The sequence below is a fragment of the Elephas maximus genome, chromosome 22 (assembly GCF_024166365.1).
Source record: "Elephas maximus indicus isolate mEleMax1 chromosome 22, mEleMax1 primary haplotype, whole genome shotgun sequence".
Classification (NCBI taxonomy): Eukaryota; Metazoa; Chordata; class Mammalia; order Proboscidea; family Elephantidae; genus Elephas; species Elephas maximus.
In genome coordinates, this window is record NC_064840.1 from 24621456 (window position 1) to 24644652 (window position 23197).

The 23197-nt window shown below is 53.5% G+C and overlaps 2 protein-coding genes across 28 annotated transcripts in view; one reads left to right on the forward strand and one right to left on the reverse strand.

Moving 5' to 3' along the window:
- Positions 1-3850, forward strand: part of PISD (phosphatidylserine decarboxylase) — a 57988-nt gene extending 54138 nt beyond the window's left edge. For 10 of the 14 annotated variants that reach the window (XM_049865352.1, XM_049865347.1, XM_049865348.1 and 7 more), the window contains 4 exons: positions 595-1120; positions 1365-1511; positions 1822-1982; positions 2715-3850. In XM_049865352.1, coding sequence (XP_049721309.1) covers positions 595-1120; positions 1365-1511; positions 1822-1982; positions 2715-2939 — 1059 coding nt within the window. In that variant the 3' untranslated portion in view covers positions 2940-3850. The remainder of the gene's footprint in view (positions 1-594; positions 1121-1364; positions 1512-1821; positions 1983-2714) is intronic. The other 4 variants (XM_049865354.1, XM_049865356.1, XM_049865351.1 and 1 more) reach the window with 1 other exon arrangement.
- A 208-nt stretch (positions 3851-4058) lies between these two features.
- The window catches only part of SFI1 (SFI1 centrin binding protein), a 94891-nt gene continuing 75752 nt past the window's right edge, over positions 4059-23197 (reverse strand). For 6 of the 14 annotated variants that reach the window (XM_049865330.1, XM_049865338.1, XM_049865336.1 and 3 more), the window contains 17 exons: positions 22175-22305; positions 19186-19267; positions 18696-18874; positions 17932-18007; positions 17410-17505; positions 16858-16934; positions 15700-15802; positions 13022-13118; positions 11390-11550; positions 10865-10939; positions 8463-8825; positions 8130-8386; positions 7157-7261; positions 6753-6996; positions 5260-5383; positions 5035-5113; positions 4059-4484 (listed from right to left, as the gene is read on the reverse strand). In XM_049865330.1, coding sequence (XP_049721287.1) covers positions 4061-4484; positions 5035-5113; positions 5260-5383; positions 6753-6996; positions 7157-7261; positions 8130-8386; positions 8463-8825; positions 10865-10939; positions 11390-11550; positions 13022-13118; positions 15700-15802; positions 16858-16934; positions 17410-17505; positions 17932-18007; positions 18696-18874; positions 19186-19267; positions 22175-22305 — 2673 coding nt within the window. In that variant the 3' untranslated portion in view covers positions 4059-4060. Of the gene's footprint in view, positions 4485-5034; positions 5114-5259; positions 5384-6752; positions 6997-7156; positions 7833-8129; positions 8387-8462; positions 8826-10864; positions 10940-11389; positions 11551-13021; positions 13119-15699; positions 15803-16857; positions 16935-17409; positions 17506-17931; positions 18008-18695; positions 19268-22174; positions 22306-23197 lie in introns of those variants that run through there. The other 8 variants (XM_049865341.1, XM_049865332.1, XM_049865334.1 and 5 more) reach the window with 8 other exon arrangements.

Sequence of the window (23197 nt, forward strand, 5' to 3'; positions counted from 1 at the left end):
GCTGACTGAACCTGTGGGGCCAGGGGAACCTGTGTCTGTATCTGGAACTGCTCTGCATCTGTGGGTCAGGGGGCAGAGGAGCACACATTCTGGGCTTGTTGGGGTCCTGTGCCTGGGGGTCCCCTGCTCCTTTTTGTGGTCTGGTATGTGGGAATGGCCCTTGACAAGGCAGATGCCATCACCTCTCTGTGGCTGCTGTCTGATCCTTTCTGTCCTCCCCACCCTGGAGGGTGAGACTGCTGGCCAGTCTCCATGCCGGGTGAAGGCAGATGCTGCTTGACCTTTGTGTCAGATGACCTTTGTGTCAGATGACAAGATACCCTAGGTCATCACTGAGCCGTGTGTAAATGCAGCGCCATCTCAGCCGTCTCCTAGCGTGTGTAAGATAATTTGGCACCCTCGGTCTGGTTCCTAGTGAAAAACAGCCACATCACAAAACCAGTTTGGGGCATCTATGGCCTCCCTGTGGGTCTATCCTGTGGGGGTGGGATCTCTGGAGTTGACTTATGTCTGGTGGGAAGGCCTGGGGGGCCACTGCTGGGGGCCTGCAGGGCTGTGTGTCAACCTCTGCCTCCCTTGCCCTGTGGCCTGCAGGTGGCCCTGTACAAGTCTGTGCCGACTCGCTTGTTGTCACGAGCCTGGGGCCGCCTCAACCAGGTGGAGCTGCCACATTGGCTGCGCGGGCCCGTCTACAGCCTGTACATTTGGACCTTCGGGGTGAACATGAAGGAGGCTGCCGTGGAGGACCTGGACCACTACCGAAACCTCAGCGAGTTCTTCCGGCGCAAGCTGAAGCCACAGGTCCGGCCTGTGTGCGGCCTGCATAGTGTGGTGAGGCCCCTTCCTCCCTCAGGAAGCAGCTGGGGACCGCCCCCCTCCCCCGGCAGTGGGGAGGCCAGAGTTGGAGTGCATGCAGACAGAGGTGGTGGGCTCTCTCTCTGGGAGCCCCCCTGCCCAGCAAGCTTCTCCTGGCCCTTCCAGATCAGCCCATCAGATGGAAAGATTCTCACCTTTGGGCAGGTGAAGAACTGTGAGGTGGAACAGGTGAAGGGGGTCACCTATTCCCTAGAGTCATTCCTGGGCCCACGTACCTCCATGGAGGACCTGCCCTCCCCACCAGGTGGGTTATCGTCAGCTGGAGCCGGGGGCAGCCCTGCTGAGGTTGGGAGGGAAGGGAAAGCTGGGAAGGCTGTAGGGAATGAGGGCTGGGGCCAGGGCCTGCTCCGACTGAAGCTTCAGGGCCCTTGCTTGGAGTCCGGATGCAGACTGCCCCAGCTCTGAGCAGGTGCTCATGATGGCTGGCTGGACGGGGCTCATCTGAGAGTCTGCCCCAAGCCAGCGCTTGCCCTTGTGTCTGCCCCTAGTCACCTCCTGCCGCTCCTTCAAGAGCCAGCTGGTCACCAGAGAAGGGAACGAGCTCTACCACTGTGTCATCTACCTGGCCCCTGGGGACTACCACTGCTTCCACTCCCCCACTGACTGGACCATTTCCCACCGGCGCCACTTCCCAGGTAGGCCCAGGGCCCACAGAGACTGCCTGGGGAGGAAAGGTTCAGGGGAACAGGTGGCGGCAGACCCATGGGCTTCAGACAGAGACTCTCAGCGTCTTGGGGTCAAGGGGACCCAGGCTCCAGATTTGGAGTTTCTCCTTCCTCAGGCACCACATGTTCTGGGTGAGCTGTTGGAGCTGGAAATTGACAACTTTAGCTGCTGGGTGTAGGGAGGAGGCGGGGAGCCAGCTCTGCACTGGGAGCCAGCTCTGCACTTAGAACGACTTTGGGCGTCAGGCTGTGCCAAGTGGACACACTGGGTTCCCCGCAGGCTCCCTGATGTCGGTGAACCCCGGCATGGCCCGCTGGATCAAGGAGCTCTTCTGCCACAATGAGCGGGTGGTCCTGACTGGGGACTGGAAACATGGCTTCTTCTCGCTGACCGCCGTGGGGGCCACCAACGTGGGTTCCATCCGCATTTACTTTGACCGGGTGAGCAGAACCCAGGCCCTGCAGAAGCTCGGGGCCGGCTCCCGGGGTGCACTTGTCTGGGCAACAGGATCTGCCAGGACTGTAAATTCCAGGAGGGGGTGAGGGCCTGGGCACCTGCTCTGCAGAGCCTCTGCCTGCCGTCACAAGGTGGCTGGAGTGGCGGAGGGAAGGACCTCCTCCCCGCTGGCATTCTGCTAGACCCCCTGGTCAAAGCTGAGGACGAGGAGGGAACAGGAAGCAAACTCTTGAGCTTGGGAAGGGTCATGGTGATTGGAGGGTCAGACTTGTGAAAGGCCGGTGCTGAGGCCAGCTGTTCCCTGCGTATGCCCTCCCTCCCCTGAGCAGAGCAGCACCAGACAAGCAGAGTCTAGTGTGGTTTTGTGATTGGCCACCTGCTCCCATGGGTACTGGTCTTGCAGCACCATTCATGCTAAGAGAGCAGAGCTAGGCTCTGGTCTCTCCGGGTGCCTCCTGGTCTGCAGCAGGTGTCAGGGCCTACTGGGCTCTGTGACCCTACCTCCCTTTCTGAGCTGGGCTGGGTGGTGGTGGGCATAGAAAGCAGAGGTGGGCTAAATGCTCAGCTGACCAGTGCAGAGAAGGGCTCCCTTACCTTGCTTCCTGCCCCAAACACACTATTGCGGGGACTCTGTGCTTCTAGTCCCTCCCCCCGCCCCCGTGAGGGCTGTGGCCGAGCCCCTCTGATCCCAGCCTCCCACCCCATCCTGCCTCCAGGACCTGCACACAAACAGCCCGAGGTACAGCAAGGGCTCCTACAATGACTTCAACTTCGTGACGCGTGCCAACAAGGAGGGCATCCCCATGCACAAGGGTGAGCAACTGGGTGAGTTCAACCTGGGCTCCACCATCGTGCTCATCTTCGAGGCCCCCAAGGACTTCAACTTTGAGCTGAAAGCAGGACAGAAGATTCGCTTTGGGGAGGCTCTGGGCTCCCTTTAGAGCCTGTCCTGGCTGTGGCTGCTGAGGAATTGTTTCCAAAAGGAGAGAAATCTGAGGGTATTTTACATGGGAAACCCCACAAGGCGTCTGGGTTAGGGGCTGTCTCTGGGCCGTGTGGAGTCTGGCCAGGTAGGACCCAAATGACTGTTGCTATCTGCCCCAGAAATGGGGACAAGAGGGTCTCCCCCACACAGCGGGGAGAGCAGAGCTCCTGGTCATGCCTACTACTTGTCCGTTCATCCCCACAAAAAGAAAAAAGCACAGGTGGCAGTGATCTCAGATGAGACATTGGCTCTTTTAACGAACATGTCCTATAAACTGGAGCTACCTCTCCTGGCTGAGCCTTCAGTTAGTAAGTGGCAATGAGTCTTCTTGCTGCTTCCCCGCCACCTGGCCATTTCCTGTTGGCCTCCCCCAACCCTGCACAGGGTGAGGTGCCCTCAGCACTGACTGTGGACCCCCCCCACCCCCTAGCAGGGCCACACAGCCTTTATGACAGTGGCTTTCTGTCCCCAAGTTCTCACCCTGCCTAGTGGAAGAAGTTAAATCTTCCTTTGCACTGTGGCTGAACTCATCACCACGGACTCTCTTGCCAGTGTCGTCTTAGGATGGTGACGCCAGCAGGCTGTTTCTGCAGTAGTGCAGTCCTTTGCAGGCCCAGTGGGCAGCCTTCCAGAGCTGGTCTAGTCCTCTCCCCAGCAGGCAAGACCAGTGACAGGGTGTACCCAGACGGTGTTAAAGTGAGTGCAGGTGGGCAGCTAGTGGAGGCCCAGCTGGGGCAACTCTGGGACGGGGAGAGCTTGTCCTTGTGCCCACCCCCATATCCAGGCCTGCATGAAATACGGGGAAGTTGCTATTGATTTCAAGGGGCTTGTGCTGGAGGAAGAGGGCCCTTAGTGTGTGTGAGAGTCAGGGCCTAGAAAACAAACTCTGTGCCCCGCTAACAGGTACGCATTCCTTGGGGAGCCACTGGTGGGGACAGGGCCAGGTTTCATGTTGATCCTGGGGATGCTGTGAATTTCTCCTGCAGGAGAAGCCATTGAACTTTTTTAACTGTATCAGTACCACAGTATTTTTGTATGAAAAGTGGGAGACTTCTGGACAGTAAATTCATTTAATTACTAACAATTTGAAATAAAAAAGTAAAAAAAAAGTACGTCAGAGCATTGTGGTCTGTTGTGTTCTGTTCCTGGAGGCGGCCTGAGCCTCCCACGCAGTCCAGCAGGTGCCCTCTGGGGCAAGGACGCTAGCACAGGGCCTGCCGCAGGGCCTGGACACGGGCTATGCAGGCACTGACAGGCTGGCGTTGGGCCTGGAGCTCGGCAGCCAGGTGCTGGATCTGTGCTTCCACCTGTGGGCAGGGGGTGGCCGGCTGGCTGAGTGGGAGCAGAGCCTGAGCCTCCCTGAGGTTGGTGGGGGGCCCTGGACCTCACCTCCTCCAGCTCTTTCTGCATCTGCTGTTCTGCTTCCTGGTCCTCAGGCCTGGGCTCCTCCCGGCTCAGCTCCAACCACCTGCGCAGGCTGCTCGCTTGCCGCTGGCAGGACCTGAGGAGTTGAGAGCCTGTTGCCAACCAGGTTGGGACCTGGCGGAAGAGTGAGTCCTGGTACAGTGGGTGGAGGGCCTGTGTCCTGAAGTGCAAGCCATGGCTCGGGAGGTCGACATTCATTCTTGTTCCTCTTCCAGCCTCCCCTGGTCCCTGGTGGGCCCATTCGAAGTTCACCCTTCTCACCCCTCTTCCCCCACACAGCTAGGAGTGAAGGGACCAGTGTGCTCCCCTCCAATCTCCCAAGGCTGCTGCATCTTGCTAGTCACCAGGCCTGGGCCACGGAGCTCTGTGCCTGTGACCGATTTCCTGCCCTGTTCTCACTACACCTTTGTCTTCTGTGTCATGGCCACACACCTTGCTACCAACATAACCCAGTCAGACACCTTACCCTCTCCTGTAAGAGCTGGCCCACTCAGGCCTTCCAAATCACTCTGCCGCAGCAGGGAGGGAGGTTTCTGGACACCATGGGCTCCCCACCCCCAGCTTAGAAAAATCACCCACGGACTCTGGTAGCTGGCCCTGTCAGGAAGGGCAACGCCGGGTCTCACCAGAGGTTCTGCTTGGTGGCCTGGTAGTGCTGTAATTGCTGGCGGATCCCCTCGAGCTCAACCTCAAGTTCGGCGCCACCTGCAGGAATGGGAAGAAAGTAAGCCTGATCCTGACAGCCTCCCCTTTCCGTCTGGAACCAAAGTGAATAGACAGATGGCAGGCACAGCCCTCCCCTCCCGCCGGGTTTCGAGGGCTCGCTGCAGCGCCAGGCCTTGGGTGCACACCTGCCACTTCAGAGCCAAGTCCAGGACAGGCCCTGGTGCCTGTGAAGTCCCCAGGGAGGAGCAGATGGGGGTCAGGGGCACCAGCCAGGGATGTGGGTATGTGGGGTTGAAGCGGCGCTGACACCTGTGGAAGAAGGACGCTGACAGGGAAGAGGACCAAGCCCAGGAGGGCACCAGTCCTTGGACCCCGTCTCCGCCCCATCACTGCAGGGGTTAGGGGTGCAGGAGCAGGGTTTCCTGGGTACCTCACTCCACAGTCCCACTCACTGCCCCAGGGACTGGCCTAGCACTGCTCCCAGCAGCTGGTCCAGATCGGGCTCCTCAGCTTCTTCCCCTGCCCCCCACCTTGCTGAGCTCACACATCAATGAGCAAGGTAGGCAGATGCAGTTGTTCCCAAATTCCAACCCCAGTCTCTGCTGGGTTACCCCCTTTCCCTCTGTCAGTGGACTTAATCTTTCTGTCACCTCCACCCTGTCATGGCCAGTGCACAAAACCCTCTTGACCCCACGCCCCATCCCAGCCACCGAGTCTGTGCCTCCACCTACCCCTCCCACAGCTACAGGAATGGGCTGGGGTCCCTCGTCCTCCCCACCCACACCACCGGAGCCGGCCCCCACCGTGCTCCAGTCCCCTCCCCATACACCAGCTCCTTTAGGGCACACACGCAGGGGCACCCAGCAGCTTTGCTCATGCCCCATGGCTGCTTTGTGTCCTCCTCTGCCCACTGCCCTTTGCTACTCTCTTCCTCATCTGTCTTCCTGGTTCCTGCTCCCGGGCTGTGCACTCAGCCTCTGCTAGGCACTCCCCAGTGGAGACCCCAGCCCTGCCTCCTCCCTTTGTGAGGCTACATTCACAATCCTGTTGCTTACTTTCTCTCAGAAAAGACTCTTAGTGCTTCCCCCCAAATCAGTCCCCACCCCCAGTTTCCCTCCTTCAATGAAAGCACTCACGATTCACCAGTCATTCAAGCCTCGGTTCCTTCCTTCCCATCCCTCAGTATCTCCACCAGAACCAGCCTGCCTCATCTCCCCTCCCCCCTGCCCCAGGAGGACTTGTCTACTTCTCCCCATCTCTACAGCCACCACTGTCATCCAGGCCACCACAACTGCCACCCAGCATCCGGCCGCGATTGAGGAAAGACTAAACACACAGTTTCCCTGCTCCTTGAAAGCCGTCAGCAACTTCCCATTCTTACAGCGCACACTCTCAGCCTTGCCCTGAGACTCCGCATGACCTTTCGTCACTGCCTGCCTGCCTGTCTGTGTGTGGGGCTTTCTTTTCTAGACTATCAGCTGCCTGAGGGCAGGGACCCCCCAGTCCCTCACGGCTCTGCCCCGGGAGCCTGGTGTGCACAGCATTGGCACCTACGCCCAGTGAATGGACAAGTGGCCTCCCCTTGTCTTCCCCAGCCGGGTGTTCGAGAAACTATAGGCACAACAAAGTGTACTGAAAGCCAGACCAAGGAAGTGGCCCCAGGTGATGGGTCACCTACCCTAGCAGGCGTCTCCGTCCCATGCAGCATGAAGGAGGAAGGAGGCAAGAGCATCAGCTCGGGGCCTGCACTTGCCGTTGAGGGCAGCCTTCGGCCACGGGGTCTTGGCAGGGACCCAGGCTGGGGCAGGGGGTTGCGTGGGGCCGGGGCTGTCTGGGCCTCCACCTGGAAGGGCCTTGGCAGGGAATCGCTGGCTGGCTGGGCTGCACCTTGGCTGTGCTCCTGCGCCTTCTCAGGCCTGAGCCTATGGAAAGCAGGGGCCTGGTCAGGCTGCAGTACCCTCCTTGGGAAGTGAGAACCCTTCCTGCCTGAGGAGTAGGGAGGAAAGTGGCTTCCCCATCCCAAAACAGGCCCCAGATGGAGGTTCCAGCTACTCTGGGAAGGCTCAGGACCACCTGACCTACCCTTGTCCCCCAAATGGAGTACACCCCAGGGGTCTCTGGCTCTGCTTGGGATCCAGCAGGAAGTCAGGGCATCGGGGCTGCTTCCTCGCGGAGCGGGCTGTGTTCCTGGGAAGACACGTGAGGCCTGTTCCTCGAGGGCTGCAGGAGGGCCTGATCTCTGTGGGGAGGTGGTCATCCAGTCCAACCCTCTCTACTTGCACACACAGACTGAAGGCCAGAGAAAAAAGCTTGGGCAGACCTGGGCCAGACAGTACTTCCCAGCAGTTCCTGCGCAGCCTGTGCTCGATGCTGTGGGCAGGCTTCCCCTATGGTGGCTCATCTGACCTCCAGTACTACCCTGGCCAAGTAGCCAAGGGAGAAAACCACCTCTGAGACACTAGAGTCCTTTTCTAAGGTGGACAGTGGAGGACAGGGCAGGGGTGAGGCCCCACACTCTCTCCAAGGCCTGAGGGTCCAGGCAGTGCCAGCCACTACAGGAGCCGATGCTCATCCCAGCGAGGGTTGGGGCGGGGAGGTGCAGCTGGGGGACCATCAGGGAGGTGGACGCAGGGCAGATTCCACATCTCACCATGGGGACAGGGAGACCATCTCAGGCTGTGCAGGAAGAAGAGGGAAGACTGGCAGATTTGGGCGAGAAGGGCGGTGCTGCCATGACTTTTGTCAACCACTTGTATCACTGGGGAAGGGGGCAGGAAGGCATCAGAGAAGAAGGGTCACATCACCTGAACTTTGGCAGGAAAAGGACAAAAGGATGGTTTGGAAATCCCACTCCATCTCTCCACCACCACCACCCCAGACAGAGTGGGCAGAGGTGACGCTGAGAGGGTGGTGGGGGCCTGGGCTGCTCAGCTGTGACGAGGGGCCATGGCTGGCCGGTGCTGTCCCCTTCCAGGACCCAGTGTTCCTCCCTCCTGCAATCAATGCTTTTGCCTGAGACGAGCGTGAGGAGGCAGAGGGAAGGGGGGCTACTCACAGTTCGAGGAGCTGGGGATCCCCAGCGGCCAGGGCTAGGCTGCCCAGACCTCGCTCAGGCCTCGCTTCCGGCCTCTTGGTCTCCAGGGCGGCATCCCCAGCCCCAGCAGTGATGAGGCTGGGAAAAGGAACCTCAAATGTCACTCTCCTGTTGGGCAGGGCAGGCACGGGGGACAGGAGCTGCCTGGCTGGGCCCAGCACCTTCTGCTTCCAGAGCATGGCGCAGCGGCGGACAGCGCGGTGGAGGCTGTGGGCCGCCTGTCAACACGCTGAGGTTAGGGGGATGTACGCTGTCGGCCCCCCGTCATGAGAAGGATGGGAGACCCCTGCCTACCTGCGCCTGCTTCTGGGCTTGCAGCTGCTGCCGAGAAGTCTTCACACCTGCTGCAAACCGCAGGAGATGGGTGACACCCTCCTGGAGGAGCTGGTGATGATAGGCCTGCATTGCCTGCTCCAGCCGCGCCTTCTTTCTTCTCCTTTCCAGCACAAAACCCAGCCAGGCGTCCCAGGCCTCCAAGGAGAGCAGAGGTGAGGCCCACCCTATCCACCCCCCAGACCAGGTACTCTCCTCCCCGCAGGCAGGGCTGAAACCCTGGTCCTCAAGATCCTGTACCCCGATTACCTTTGCCTGCAGTGAGAAGGACCAGAACCACAGGGCCCGCGCTGTGCCCTGCTGCTCCTCCCTCCGGGCCACCAGCTATGGGCAAAGAGGATTTGCCTCAGGGATCCACAGAGGGGCTGAAGGCATGAGCAGAAGCACTCTGGGACGGCAGGTGGAGCAGGGCCAGGCCAGGCCTGACACAAGAAGGCCCAACTCAAAGGCCAGGGCCAAGGGGGGCTGCCCGAGGGGAAAGTGAGGCTGACCTCAGGCCTTCACTGTCCAGCAGACCCCCTACCCGACTTCCGTGTGTGTGACAGGCTCAGAGATACCGAGGGAACCAAGTCTGGCTTCTTGGGGGCAGGGCGATGGCAAGGTCAGCACAGGCCACAGAAGCCCTGTGACAGGAGCCCTAGGCAGGGACATCTAACCCAGCCTGGGCCTTGGGGAAGGGTTCCTGAAAGATGATCCACAAGCCAAGTTTTTAAAGGCACTGTTACAGTTAGCTGGGAAACCCTGGGTGGTACAAACATTTGCCACACTTGGCTGCTAACAGAAAAGTTGAGGGTTCGAGTTCACCCAGAGGTATCTCAGAAGAAAGTCCTGGCAATCTACTTCCAAAAAATCAGCCATTGAAAACCCTACGGAGCACACGTCTACTCTGACACACGTGGCCGCACCATGAGTCAGAATCAACTCATTGGCAACTGGCAGAGTTAACCGGAGACCGGGGTGACGTGGAGAGGTAGAAGCGGGGTTCTAAGTGGGCCGGTGGGGTAGACTGTTTCCAGAAATGGCCACCTCCAGCAAGAAGTAGAGTCCATTTTCCTCCCCTTAGATCTGGGCTGGCCCTGTGACCCGGAGGAAGTAACACTAAGTCACCTCCAAGCTGGGCCTCAAAAGACCTGCAGCTTCTGCCTTCACCTCCAGAAGGCTCCTTCCGGCGCCCAGTTACTACGCTGTAACGACCACGGTCCCTGGCTGACAACCCCAGGTGGGATCATTTGAAACTTTCCAGGCACCTAGCACTTGATCCCCACCAAGGGCAGCAGACTCACCCGCCACCCAGTCAACCCGGAGACCTGTGAGGAACAGTCACTATGGTACTGCGGAAGCCACAACATTCGGAGTGAGACGGGTGGGAATGACACGTGCGGAAAGGGGCGCGAAGCAGCAGAGCCATCTAGTCAGGCCCTGAAACACTTGCTGGGGTGGAAAGGTGATTCATGGAAAAGCCAGAGTAAATAGAAGAGAAGCAAGTTCCAAGGTCTGGGACTGTAACTTTCTGTGAGAAGTAGGGCGATGGGGGGCAGCTAGCCCTGGCGACAGAAACATCTATCTGTGTGTGAGCAAGAGACACAAAGATGCCGGGTGACGGGGCGGAGGAGGGCTGTGCAACATCCCTGGACCACAAGCGCAGCTCTAATTCGGCTTCGCCTGCCTCACAGACCAGCGAAGGCAGGAAGAAAGTATCAGCCTAGAGTACCACCAGCCTCTTCCCTCCCACCTTTGCCTGCTTGGCTGGAGGGCCTTGGCTGGACAGAATCAGGGTGTTAGGTAAAGGAGCAAAACCGGAGTAGCCAGAAAGTCTCCATCGTTTCAATGTCACCTCTTCAGGGAGGCTGTCTGTGTTATCTCCCTGGCCAGCGAACCTCCCTCCCTTCAGCAGGAAGGGGTCAGGAATGGCCACTGGGAAAGGGCAAAGGGGCGCTGGGCTTGCAGAGGAACGGCATAAGGGCCGGGCGAGAACAGAGAGAGGTCGAGATGGCTCTGCCCTGCACCCAAAGAAGGACAGATGCATGGATCTGAGTACGTTGCGCTGTTCACAATGGGTGTGGTCCCTCCTGACACTGTATCAGGACCTGGCAAACTTAAAATGCATTTCAGAGGAATTTTTGGATATTATCCTGCTGTATTTTTGAACAGGACACTGCACACAGGGCCTCAAGGTGACCTGATCTTATACAGGCCACAGGTGGAAGGAAGCTGACGGTGCCAAGAACTGACTTGGGGGAGGGGTGAGGCAGAAGGGCGGTGGCCCTGGGCAAGCGTGATACTAGGAACACTGAACTAGGGGTATCAGCTGATGAGCTGGTAGCGGGGAGAGGGGAGGGGAAGCGGAAGTCAATGGTACCCACCTGCCGTCTCCAATGATAGAAGCAGGACTGGCTGAGTCTCTGGGCCAAGAACCGGGTACCCTGCCTCTGCAGGAGCTGGGGGACCAGGCACATGAGGGTGGGCAGTGAGTCTTGATGGGAATCAGGTACTCCACGTGACCACAAGCACACAGAGCAGCAACCCTGAACACCCAGGGCAGATGCAGAGCGAGAGGCTCCTGATGAACAAGCCTCCCACTGGCAGAAGGCGTCTTTGATGTGTACCAGGCAGGGGGTCTAGATGACCTCAGAAGCCCCCAGCTCTGTTAAACCCGTGGTTCCACGTGACACCAGATGTCTCTGCTAAGCCATCACCTGGGGGAGGCCCGGTTCTGTGGCCAGCCACCTATACCCTTCACTAAATGCCCAGAAAGGCTCAGCAGCGTTGTTCCCACAGGACCCCAAGCTGCCCAGCACCCGTATCAGCTGCTCTGAATTCTGGTCTCCTGGCCTGGACACCTATTGCCACACGGGGATCTGGGAGAGCTGCTGATGCCCATGCCTCACCATTTTCCGGATAAACCCCAGATGGTGGGCCTTCCACTGCGCCATCATCTCCTGAAGCAGTCGGAGCCGGTGATGCTGGGCCGCTCTCTCCATCTGGACTCTCTGCTGGGCCGTGCTCTGGCTGCGGTCCCGCCAGCGCTGAAACACAGCCTGGACACAGCCTAGGGCAGACCCAAGCCAGAGTCTGCTCATTAGTAGGGTTTCCACAAGCAACTGTGTAACGGTGAGCTTAGAGTGGAGAAGGCTGCGCTGGGGACAGGGCTGGGTGTCCAGCAACACTCAGTAGAACCACACATGACTGCGGTTGCTCGGTAAGAACTATGCGGCCACCTTCAGTGACCACATTCCTAACTGTGCCCAGCCTGGAACCAGATCTGCTGTTGGGCCCTGGGGCTGCCAGAGGCACAAGTCTGTGCACAGCCACCACAGCAAGGCCAGAAGCCCTCGAGGAGCTACACTCAAGACGCTATCAGGAAAAGGAGGCAGAAGAACCTTGGCCTGAGGGTGCTTGAGGAGCCTGCCAGTGGAGCTAAAGATTGGAGGAAGAGGAGGAGGAGGCAGCCCCGTTTTAACAAGACAGGAAATCAAAGCTCCCTCAGAGAAGCAAAGATAGCCGAGCCCCTCAGGGGAGGAGGACACAGCAGCCTGACAGCTGAGTCCATGGACTCCCCAGCCCTGGTGACTGCAGGGTCTTGCCTTGTGTCCATGTTATCAGATTTTCCTTTTGGGAAGTGAGTGCTTTCCTCTGGTTGAACTTTTTTATATTGCTGTTTTTCTCAGGACCTGAGAGAAGTTTCTTTTAGAGACAACAGCAGATGACCAACACCAGAGCACAGCTGCCACGATGGGGCCCTGCCGGGGCCTGAAGGGGCAGTGCGGGGGAGGTAGTGCCCACAGGCCTGGAGCTAACCCTCAGTATTAAGCGCTAATATTTCTTGGGGCACTACTTTAGGCACTATATTTATGTGTATGTGATGGCCCTAAGAAAGAGGTACTATCACTATCATCGTACAGGTCAAGGAACTGTGGGCTCAGAGGGTTGCAAGCCAGGGTATGGCCCAAGCCTATGCTTTGTAAGCGCTCTGGATATTGTCTCGTGAGGCCTTCATTTTGGCTTTTCCTTCTCTAGCCCCACCTGCAGGCTGCCAAGGGGTACCTCAGACTCTGAGGCTTCCATATCAGCCAAGAAATGGTTGCATGGCTGTTATTGCACACCTACTTAGAGAACAGTGTCTTATCACCTGTCTTCCAGACCCCTGGCTCAGAGCCCATGTGGCATCCATAATGGATATGGCAATCTCTGGGCCCACCACATGGACCATCCCCTCTAAGGAGGGGCCCACCCCACAGTCCTGGCAAAGAGAAGCAGCTTCAGGCAGCATCTTGCTACCTGTTGCCTCTCGCTCCATCCCACCCCCATCAAACTCTACCACTCCAGCTTGATTTCTTTATACCTCTGTAGATTTCAAGGCTTGGCCTTCCATTTTAACATAAACTGGTTGGCAATCAGTTGGAAAGAGAATTCCAGGAGAAGGAGACGAACACTATGGTGGGGCAAAGGAAACGCTAAGAAAGTTCTGCATCATTCAAAATCCCCTCGTCAACAGGACACACTACAGGGCCCTGGCTTACCTCTGGCCAGCACACCTCGGGCCTCACTGACAGCACAGTCTTCTTGCTGCCGGCAGTAGATCTGCATCGATGCTGCCTCCCTCCACTGGGCCAGGACCTACGGGGCAGGTGGGCACAGAGGGGCTGTCACCGTGGGCACATGCCAGTCTGCACTGACAGTTTTGTCCTGGGTAGGCTCAGGCGGTGAATGGAGCATGGCTCAGGGCTCTTGCCACCGCTGACAGAGGCCACGGTGCAACGAGAGCCACTTCCCAGTACCCTCCACAGGAAGCCCAGTCACTCAGGTGTGGGGACTTCTCTACCAAAAAGATTTAAGCTATGTACCACGCCACAAAGAAATATAGTCGTTACATGGGTTTTAACTCTATTATTATTTGTTAAACTGAACACATACAGTATATGCACTCTTGTATGTGATACGTATATAACAACAAAACAGTTTAAAAACAAGTTGAGGAGCCAGGGGAAGGCATGTGCCTGTTCCCCACTTACACACTCCACTCCCATCACAAAGGCCTCCACCCACAAGAGCCCTGAAGCTAAACAGAAAAGGTTCCTTTCCTTCGAAGGTGGGTTGCACACGCTGACCTCGGAGTTTTCCTGAGAACACCCTGAGCCTCAACTGCGTAGCTGATCATCCGTGGGAACTTCAGAGTTGAGGGACCAGCCTCAGGCCAGCTATCAGCAGGTAAATAGTTTCTGTGCAGGTCTCCTGGCATAACTGCTTTCTAAAACATCCCCCAGCCCCACACGTGGGCTGCCAAGAGCTGCCCGAGACTCGGGGCCTGATCGCTTCTGTCATTTCATCTGTTTGAACTTGCTTCCTTCCCCCCCAGCCATTAACAGCTTTATATAAGATTCATCAGCTTCAAGTGCACAATTCAATGGTTTCTGATATCTTCTCAGACTTGTGTAACCACCACCACCACAATTTTAGAACACGTTCCTCACCGCCTTTTGAATGCCAAAAGAAGGAAAAAAATCAGTTTTAGAAAAACATGCAACTAGAACATTCCTTAGAAGTGAAGATGGTGAGATTTCAACTTGCTTACTTTGGAAAGGTCATCAGGAAAGACCAAAAAACCAAACTCACTGCTGCTGAGTCAATTCCAGCTCATAGCAACCCTACAGGACAGAGCAGAATTGTCCCACACAGTTTCCAAGGCTGTAAATCTTTACGGAAGCAGACTGCCGCATCTTTCTCCTGCACAGCAGCTGGTGGGTTTGAACCTCTGACCTTTTGGTTAGCAGCCAAGTGGCACTCAGGAAAGACAAACTGCTAGAAAATGACATCTGTTTGGCAGGATAGAGGGCCAAGGGAAATCAGGGAAACCCTCAATGAGACGCAATGACACAAGAGCTACAACAACGGACTCAAACAGACCAATGGCCACGATGGCAGCGCAGGACCAGGCAAGGCTTTGCTCTGCTATACCTAAGATCCGTAAGTCCAAGCCAACTCAGTGGCAGCTAGCAACAACAACCCTTTAGCTATATCACCCGCCTATCCTCCCACAGCCCTAGGCGACCTAATTTCTGTCTCTATAAATTTCCCTATTCTAAGACTTTCACGTAAATAGAGTCATATGTGTCTTTTGTATCTGACTTCTTTCACTTAACATGTTTTCAAGGTTCATCCAAGTTGCAGCATGTTCTTCACTCGTTTTTATGGTTCAATAACATACCACTGTACGGATATACCACATTTTGTTTGTCTGACAGGACCCCTGGATTGTTTCCTCTTTTTGGCTATGATGAATAAATAATGCCGCTACAAACATTTGTATACAAGCTTCTGTTTGAAGATATGCTTGCATTTCTCTCGGGTATATATCCAGGAGTGGAACTGCTGGGTCATACGGTAACGGTTAACTTTTTGAAGTACTGTCAAGCTGTTTTCTGCAACAGCTGCACCATTTTACATTCCTACCAACAGCGCCTGAAGCTTCTAGTATCTCTGCATCCTGGGCAACACCTGTTATTATCTGTCTTTTTGATTGTAGCCTTCCTAGTGAGTGTGAAGTGGTCTCTCATTGTGTTTGTGTGTGCTTTTTAGACACCACTTCCTTTGTTAAGTTTTTCCTGATCCCCAGGTCTGGGCTAGGTACTTCTTTCTGTATGTGCTACTGTAACTGCTGTACATTCCTACTATAGTCCCTGTTACACCATATTGTTTAGCTATTATCACTGTAGTTTTGATTTGTGATGACGCCAAGCATCTTTCCATGTGTTTATGGGCCATTTGTAGATATTCCTTGGAGAAATGTCTGTTCAGATTCTCTTCCCATTTTTAAAGTGGGTTGTCTTTTTGTTGATTTGTAAGTGTTCTTTATATATTGTAGATACAAATACCTTATCACCAGGCACTGTGAAAATCTATCTTGTTGAGGGTCTTCCTCTTTTTCGCCAACCCTCCCCTTTACCAAGCATGATGTCCTTATCTATGCACTGGTCTTCCTTGTAGGCATATGGATATATCCTATCACTGACAGCATTGTACTTCGGGATAAATCTTGAAATGTACTTCTTAACAGATACTGGTTTGGAATTCAGTAAAAATAAATGCTCACGTGGCTGCATGTGTGTGTGCTGAAGGACAGTCATCCCATTTCTAGGTTCCTTGTTCATTTCAAATCTGTGATATCATATACCCCCACCCTTGCCTTCTTACAGCTCACCTTTGAACACATGGTCCTTCTGTAGTGATCACGTGCTTGAGAGGCCTTTTGAGCTTCATCCACACAGGCTATGGTGTTCTCTCGCCAGCGATGTAACACACCCCTGCAGGTAAACAGGCCAGGGTGGGAGGGGCAATGACGCCAGTATGGGAGATAATGGGAAGTGTCTATGAATCATTCCTAGCTCTTCACCCAGCTCCTGAATCACGGCATTTGCATGCTGAAGAACATCTGTTTCACTGATAACCATGCTTGTGCCCATGTAGACAATCAGGAAATAGTTACAGAACACTGGCTATGTGCCAGCACTGGGTAAACACTAGGATACAGCGGTGAACAAGACCAAACACCATGGCCTGCTATGGGCAACACAGCAATGACAATACAGGTGAATCATGCTATGGTAAGCACAGGAAAAGTCCCTCTCTAGTCATCCTGTCTGAGGAGTTGGATGGGCACTTTATGGGACCCCAAAGGAAGGACAGAGGTGTTAAAGGGCCACAACACCTACCTCCCACAGGCAGGCTGGAATAGCATGTGTTGAAAAATACAAAGGCAGGAAAAGGTTTGTGAAATAGGGGCCCGAGGGAAACCTACTTGGAAGGATTGAGTTTAGAGTGAGCTTAGAAGGAACCAGAGGGTGGGGCTCATACGAGAGACAGCGGCTGAGGCAGATAAGTGATTTCAAAGGGCCTGAAAGAGCTGATGATGTCCTAGAGGACCAAGATGATTTTGGAGAGTTAGTGAAAGGCTAGCTGAGAGGAAATAGACTGAGAACAAAGGAAGTCACCACAGCCTTTGGAGCAGGAGAGGTGATGAAATGGTACTTGGGGAGCAGGTATAAAACAAGCAGAAAAAGTGCTCAGAGGAGCAACAAATGGGAGATCTTGCACGCAACCAGGTGAGAGCTGCTTTCTACTGGTCCGGCCTTGCACACAGCAGGTGTTCAAGACAGTGAGTTGAAGAAGTGAATTAAGTGCTTGTTATGGAAAGGCCAAAACCATGATGTAAGCAGTAGAAGGCATCCAGGCCCACCTCAGTCTGGGCCTGGGCTGGATTCCCTAAATAGCCCTGCTCTAGTCTCTTGCGATGAGGCTCACTCCCTGGAACTAGGCCTCATCACTCAGGCTGGGCTCCAGGAGATGAAGGGAGACTCACCGTAGCAGCTGCCTTTTGTGCTGGCTCTCCCTGGCTGCCACCTCTTGTAGGACATGCCGCACCCTGTCCTGGTAAGTCTGTAGGAGATTGGGAAGGCTGGAGGCTGCCCCTGGTCCCATACTTCTCCCTATTCCCCGGGAAGTCTGAGAAGTACATTTATAATGGGGCAGCGATGCTTGGAGCACTCACCACAAAGGATGACGAGAGGCCAAAAAACCCTACTCCCAAGGTCAGAAGACCCTCCCAGACATTAGGAAGAAGATTGTCTCGCTAGGCCCTTGCCCCAGTAAATCAAACCATGGGACTCCTGGACACAGGCTGCTTTTATTTTAAGGCTGGTGCCACAGAGAGCAACTATTTCTGCTTTGACACCCCAGGGTCAAAATGACTTGGCTCCACGGCTGGAGGCCCCATTCTGTCCAGGGTACTTGCTGTTTGGAGGCTTGTCAAGCTACCCTGTTTTGGGAAAAGCAGGAGGCACAGGGCAGGAAACAAAGCCTCCAGAACCCTCCCCAGATAGCAAGAGACCTGGAGGAAAGCAGCAGTTCCTACCATCCATCTCCGCAGCACCCTGTGCAGTAAGGAGTGCTGGTGATGTAGGTCAGCTCGCACCAGTTTCTGCCGCTCAGCATCGCACAGGGCCAGGCACTGAGGGACAGAGAAGAGAGCTGGGGCCAGTTTCTAGCCTGGCCTCCATGTTACAGCTGATGAGCTCAGGTAAGGCCTGTTACCCGCTATGAACCGCAGCTTCTCAGCTATAAATACACTCCTAATTTATGATAAGTACTCAATCAATCTTAGCTTAAACATTTATTTCCCAAGTAGACTCTCTGTAAAAGGTTAATTAGGAATTTCAGATTTAGTACGTTCCCATCAGAACAGCCCGTCACCTCTAAGGAGAAGAGGATTTTGAGCCAATGACCCCCCACAGCTGCTTGCCCACTCCTTCCCTCACCTCTGAGCAGGTGGTTTCCTAAAGATGGCCATGTAGCTCATGTGTCTGCTCTAAGTCATGGTAGCACGCATTCCTATCTGTCCAAAGCCACATGTGGTGGCACCGCACTGAGGCCTTACCTCCCTCCACCTCTTCCAGGCCCAAAGCAGGAGCTGCACCCGGTGGAACTCCACAGCCCGCGCCTTTCCCAGCTTCCTGTGGGTAGACAGGGCAGAGATCAGAGCAGTAGCCCAGCCTCAGAGCTAGAGTCCTGTGCCCCTGTCTCGTGGTACATGAGTCAAGATCCCCCCAGGAGAGCTGACAAAAGACGTGGCTGCCCCCGGAAGAGTCCACATACAACAGAATTTCTGCACACACCTTCAAGGGGCTTCAAGTACCATGGAAGGTTGTGCATGTGGAGCTGTGCTGAAGACCCCTAACTGAGAATGAGGTTAAGAAGGAAATATGTAGCCAGAGTTTGAGAGATGGTAAGATCCCTAAAACAGTGTGATATGGAGAAGTGCCAAAGCAGGACCATCCCTGCAGTGGACACATGGGCTGCCTGCCCTGTCCCAGGCTCCAATCACATAGTGCAGTGAAAATGGCCATGACCGGCCCTCTGCCCACCACTGCTGGTCCTGGGGTGGTCAGCTATGCCCCCTACTGCTAACTTTCTACCACATGGCCGGGGAACAGGAGTTTTGTCCCCTATCGATTCCTTAAGCTGGGAGCTCTAAGATCATAGAAGCCCTGGTTTTGCTTAAGAGGTTTAAGGTTGAATTTCTAACTTACGGTCTAGGCTAACACACCCTCCTGATACGCACTTGAGCCTGATGGTGCCACTACTATGACCAAAGCTTGCCTGGAGATGGGAAAGGCTGCTGAGGCAGGTCCCGCTACTCACTCTGTTCTGAGCCCTTGAGCACTCTCCCTCCAGACATGAAAGGTTCTCCTGACCCGCCAGTGGCGGTGGTGGGCACAGGCCACTGCTTGCTTCTGTCGCTCCTGGTGACATGCTGCCACCTGCTGCTGCCATGTGGACCAGGCCCTGTGCAGAAGCCACTGCTCGGCATGAAGGATGGCCTGGGCAGCCGGGAGGAGAAAACAGAATGGGTCAAGGAGGAGGGGCACAGAAGCCAGGGAGGAACCTACAGGCCAAGGGTACAGCCCGAGGTAACAGAAATGCACACTCAGGGTGTATCCTGGCCCATAACCATCTGTAAAGGCCTCTGACAAACAGATGCCCCAGCCCTGTCCCTTCCTTGTGAGCCCTTCAGTGTGGGTCTGGGTTCTATGCATAGTCCTGCGGAGACGTAGGTGGGGCAGGCAGTGGATCAAAGGTCTGAAACTTGTAGCACCCTTCCCTGGGTACCTCCTCAGGGAAAGCCACTTACCACTCTCTCTGCCAAGCGGTTTTCTCGATGCTGAGACATCTTCTGCCACCAAATGGCAAATACCTGCCTCCCTAACAACTCCCTAAAATAACAAATAACAGTAAAGCTATTAAAATGAAACAAAACCAAAAAAAGAGTCCAAAAAGAGCTAAAAGTTTCAAATAATTAGATTTTCCCTCTTATACTGTGCTATTGTTTAAGAGGTGAATCAGCTTTGATGGAGGAGAAAGGAAAGGAGGTAGAAGGGGAAAGGAGAGAACCAGGAGTCAAAGTGAAGGAAAGAATAACCAAAGCCCTCCAACATTTTCCAAGTTATTTCTGGTATCAGCCAAGTCCCTGAACACTGTGCAGAGCCCGTGACCTTGAGACCCTGGCCCTTCATGAATTCAGTGTTATCTAACAACCTGAGGACCTGCTGCACGTGAGATACTGAGGCCAGCATGGCGATGATCAACGCCTGCCTTGCCTTCGAGGCACTTGGACTCACAGAGCAGATAGCACAAGGGAACTTTCTGGGGTGGTACAAAGGTTCTATATTTTGACTGGGGTGTTGATTATCCAGGTATATAATCTGGGAAAATTCATCAGACTATTTACTTAATATCTGTGCTTTTCACTGTATGTACATTTTATCTAATTTTTTTTTAAAGGACAAACCAGTTTTTTTCTCAGTATAATTATTTCACTAGAGGGCTAACAGACTATCATTTTTAATCGTAATTCATGAGATTCCACCATCAGTTCTGTGCATATTCCTAAAAAAAATCACCAAGAGAGTCTCGGACCTTTGGAGGAGATACACATTACCTGGCACTTAGAAGACAACAAAGCAGAACATACTTTCAAGGTTTGCCAGACTCCAAACCAAACCTATAAATATTTACTAACTATGAGAGTCACAAATAAGTCAATTCCATGGGGGGAGGGAGATGGCTAATATTTTGTGCTGGGCACAAATGCATTATCTCATCTAGTTTTTACAACAACCCTGTACGAGGTGGACTATTATCCTACCGTCTCCATCTTACACTTGAGGACACTGAGGATCAGAGAAACTGACTGCCCCGCCTGGGGTCACAGAGCTAAGCAGCAAAGCAAGTCTGAACTCAGGTTTGCCCAGCATCTAGCCAGCTCTCCATCACTCTGCTCCCTCATGAACCAGGCAGACTGGCACCTAAAAGCATTAGGCCTATCTTCCACAGTGCCTCTGGGTGGATTCCAGCCACCAAACTTTTGGTCAGTAGTCCTGCGTTTAACCATTTGCGCCACCGAGGGACTCCTCATACATATTTACCACAATTAAGAAAAACGTCCAACCCAACCCAACCACAAGAGAAAACTTGTATTAGGCCTTCAACACTCTTCACGCGTACTTCAGAGTGACACCTCTAAACACTCATCAGCCAAGGCTGCTCCACCATGAAAACTCTCTTAGACTTCGCCTGCTTCTCTGAAGGTATCTCTCGTTTGGTCCCTACTGCCTAACAAAACACAAAAGAGCAACACAACTAAGCCTGACTTTGTATTTGTTTTTGAAAGAAACAAAGGAGGGGTGTGTGTATCTTTTTTAAGTACTGAGGCCGTTTTTCAAATGGCTCTTCCAGCAGACCTCAATACAGGCACTAGGTAAAGGTGAAGGTGCCCTGCTTGCAGAAGGTGGCAGAGGCAAGAGCTATCCCGTCAGCCTCTATTCCCCATGGCCACCCCCCAAAAACAGTTCCTTGGACGTTGTGCTAAGGAGTTCCCAAGTTCTGGCTGACCACCTCAATCTACATTCAGAGTCCTCCAAAATCAAGATCCCTGCAATGTCTCCCAATGCCATGTCCCTCCCTCTTGTCTCTCTATCCTATGTAGCTGCACACAGCATGCAGGGTAGTCTCTAAAACTGTCCCTTTACTAGTTCCAGGTACCTACTCAAGCACCTGTTGACCATCTATCTATAGGATCGGTCCCATCCCCTCAGTCTGGCCCTCCTCTCTTACACAGCCCCTGCCATCCATCCTCACCTGCAGCTCACGGGAAGCCTCCCCAATATACTTCAACTTCCCCTCCCCCTACTCCCCTCCCCCTCCCCCCGCCCCACCAGCACTAGCTCCAAGCTCTAGAAGAACTTGTGACTGACAGAATTAAGGACACGTGGACCTAGTCTCTTGAATTGTTCTTCAATTGTTCTTTGTGTGTCAGTCTGACCTCCCCACAAAAACCTAAAGCTCCTACATGGCCCTGAAAAATGTCTTCTTCCCCTTGATCTAGTAGAAAGCACCTGAACTTTAGAATCAGCGCTCTGAATGTAAATCCTGGCTCTGCCACTTACTGGTTGTGTTAACCATGTGCAAGTCATTTTGAACCTGTTTTCTCATCTGTAAAACGGGCTAATAATCACTCTCTCTCAGAACTGCTGTGAGAATGAAACTACTAAGTAAGATCATGATAAGGCTTTCTTGCCTCTCTGCCATCACACAGTGCCTGTTACAGTGGCAGACACGCAGGAAACCATTCATAATTTCTTCACAACAGTCTACCAACATGCAGTAAGGACCTGCTATGTGCAAGTTTGCCTTTGAGGGAGCTAAAAAGATGCAGATCTGCTCCTAGCCCTGTGACTTCAAAAAGCTAGGTCTAGCAGAACAGGAACCCAGCATTTCAGGGAAATCACACTGCAGGACGCCTCCAAGGTGATGCAGGGTCCAGACACGCTCAGGCAGAAAGCTAATGCATGGTTTTAATGGCACTCATAATGGCTTGTAATGAGGGAAGAGCACAAGACCCAGGCTCTATTTTGAAAGCACTTGAAATGAAGATGAACAGAAGTTTTCCCAGGGGAAATACCGGCTGCCTCTTCCCACCAGATGAAATCGATGAGCCCCACATTATTGAAAAACCAGAAAGAGCCAGGGCCAGGGCGGGGGGCTGCGAGCTGAAAAGCAATGCAAATTGGCTGTGTGGTTGGCAGGTAGACTTGAGACATCGGCCAGGGCAGACAGCTCACCTGTGAAAACGTATTGCTCTTGCATTCAGGGCATTTTCCTGCTGGTGCCATCGCCAGAGTCTCCTCCATGCCTGGAAGGCAGCAGGCAGGGCTCTCTGCTGGAAATGGCCATCCGCTCTGGCCAGCAGCAGCTAGAGTAAAACAATGCATGACCTTTATTTTTACATTAAAAAAAAAAAAAATGACCTTTGAGGGTCACACTCTTGAGGGAGGTTGCTCCCTACATAATAAAATTTAAAAAAAAGATGAAAATCATTCATTTTAATCTGTCAATCTGATAGGTGAAAATTAAAATATAGGTGAAAGTGTTTCATTTTTTACATCGTAAGTGGTTAGGCATCTTTTTGTATATTATTTCACACACACACACATCTGAATTTTTCTTCCTGTGACTTAGGTGTTCATACCCATTATCCATTCTACTATCTAATCGTCAGTATTTAACTCAGTGATATGACCTTCTTGAACATTTAGAAATTTATCAGTCCTTTGTCATGTGTTACAAATATTTTTTTTAACCCTATGTCTTTTGACTTTGTTTAGAGTGTCTGTCACACAGATTCTTTAAAATTTTATTCAATTATATAAAAGACTACTAGTTCACTGATACATCAGTAGGAAGACAAGACAACTGACATAGGAATATATACACTTCTACGATGAAAATGGTCTGTTCCAGTCAGCCCCTGGCCTTGTTCTGACTGATGGTATTCAGCTTTTCCATTGTCTCTTTTAGCAACAACCTTGCTTCCTGAAAGTGAAGAGGACTTGAAGCATTTATTGATGAAGATCAAAGACCACAGCCTTCAGTATGGATTACAGCTCAACCTAAAACAAAAATCCTCACAACTGAACCAATAAACAACATCATGATAAACGGAGAAAAGACTGAAGTTGTCAAGGATTTCATTTTACTTGGATCCACAGTCAACACCCATGGAAGCAGCAGTCAAGAAATCAAAAGATGAATTGCAACGGGCAAATCTGCAAAAGGCCTCTTTGAAGTGTTGAAAAGCAAAGATG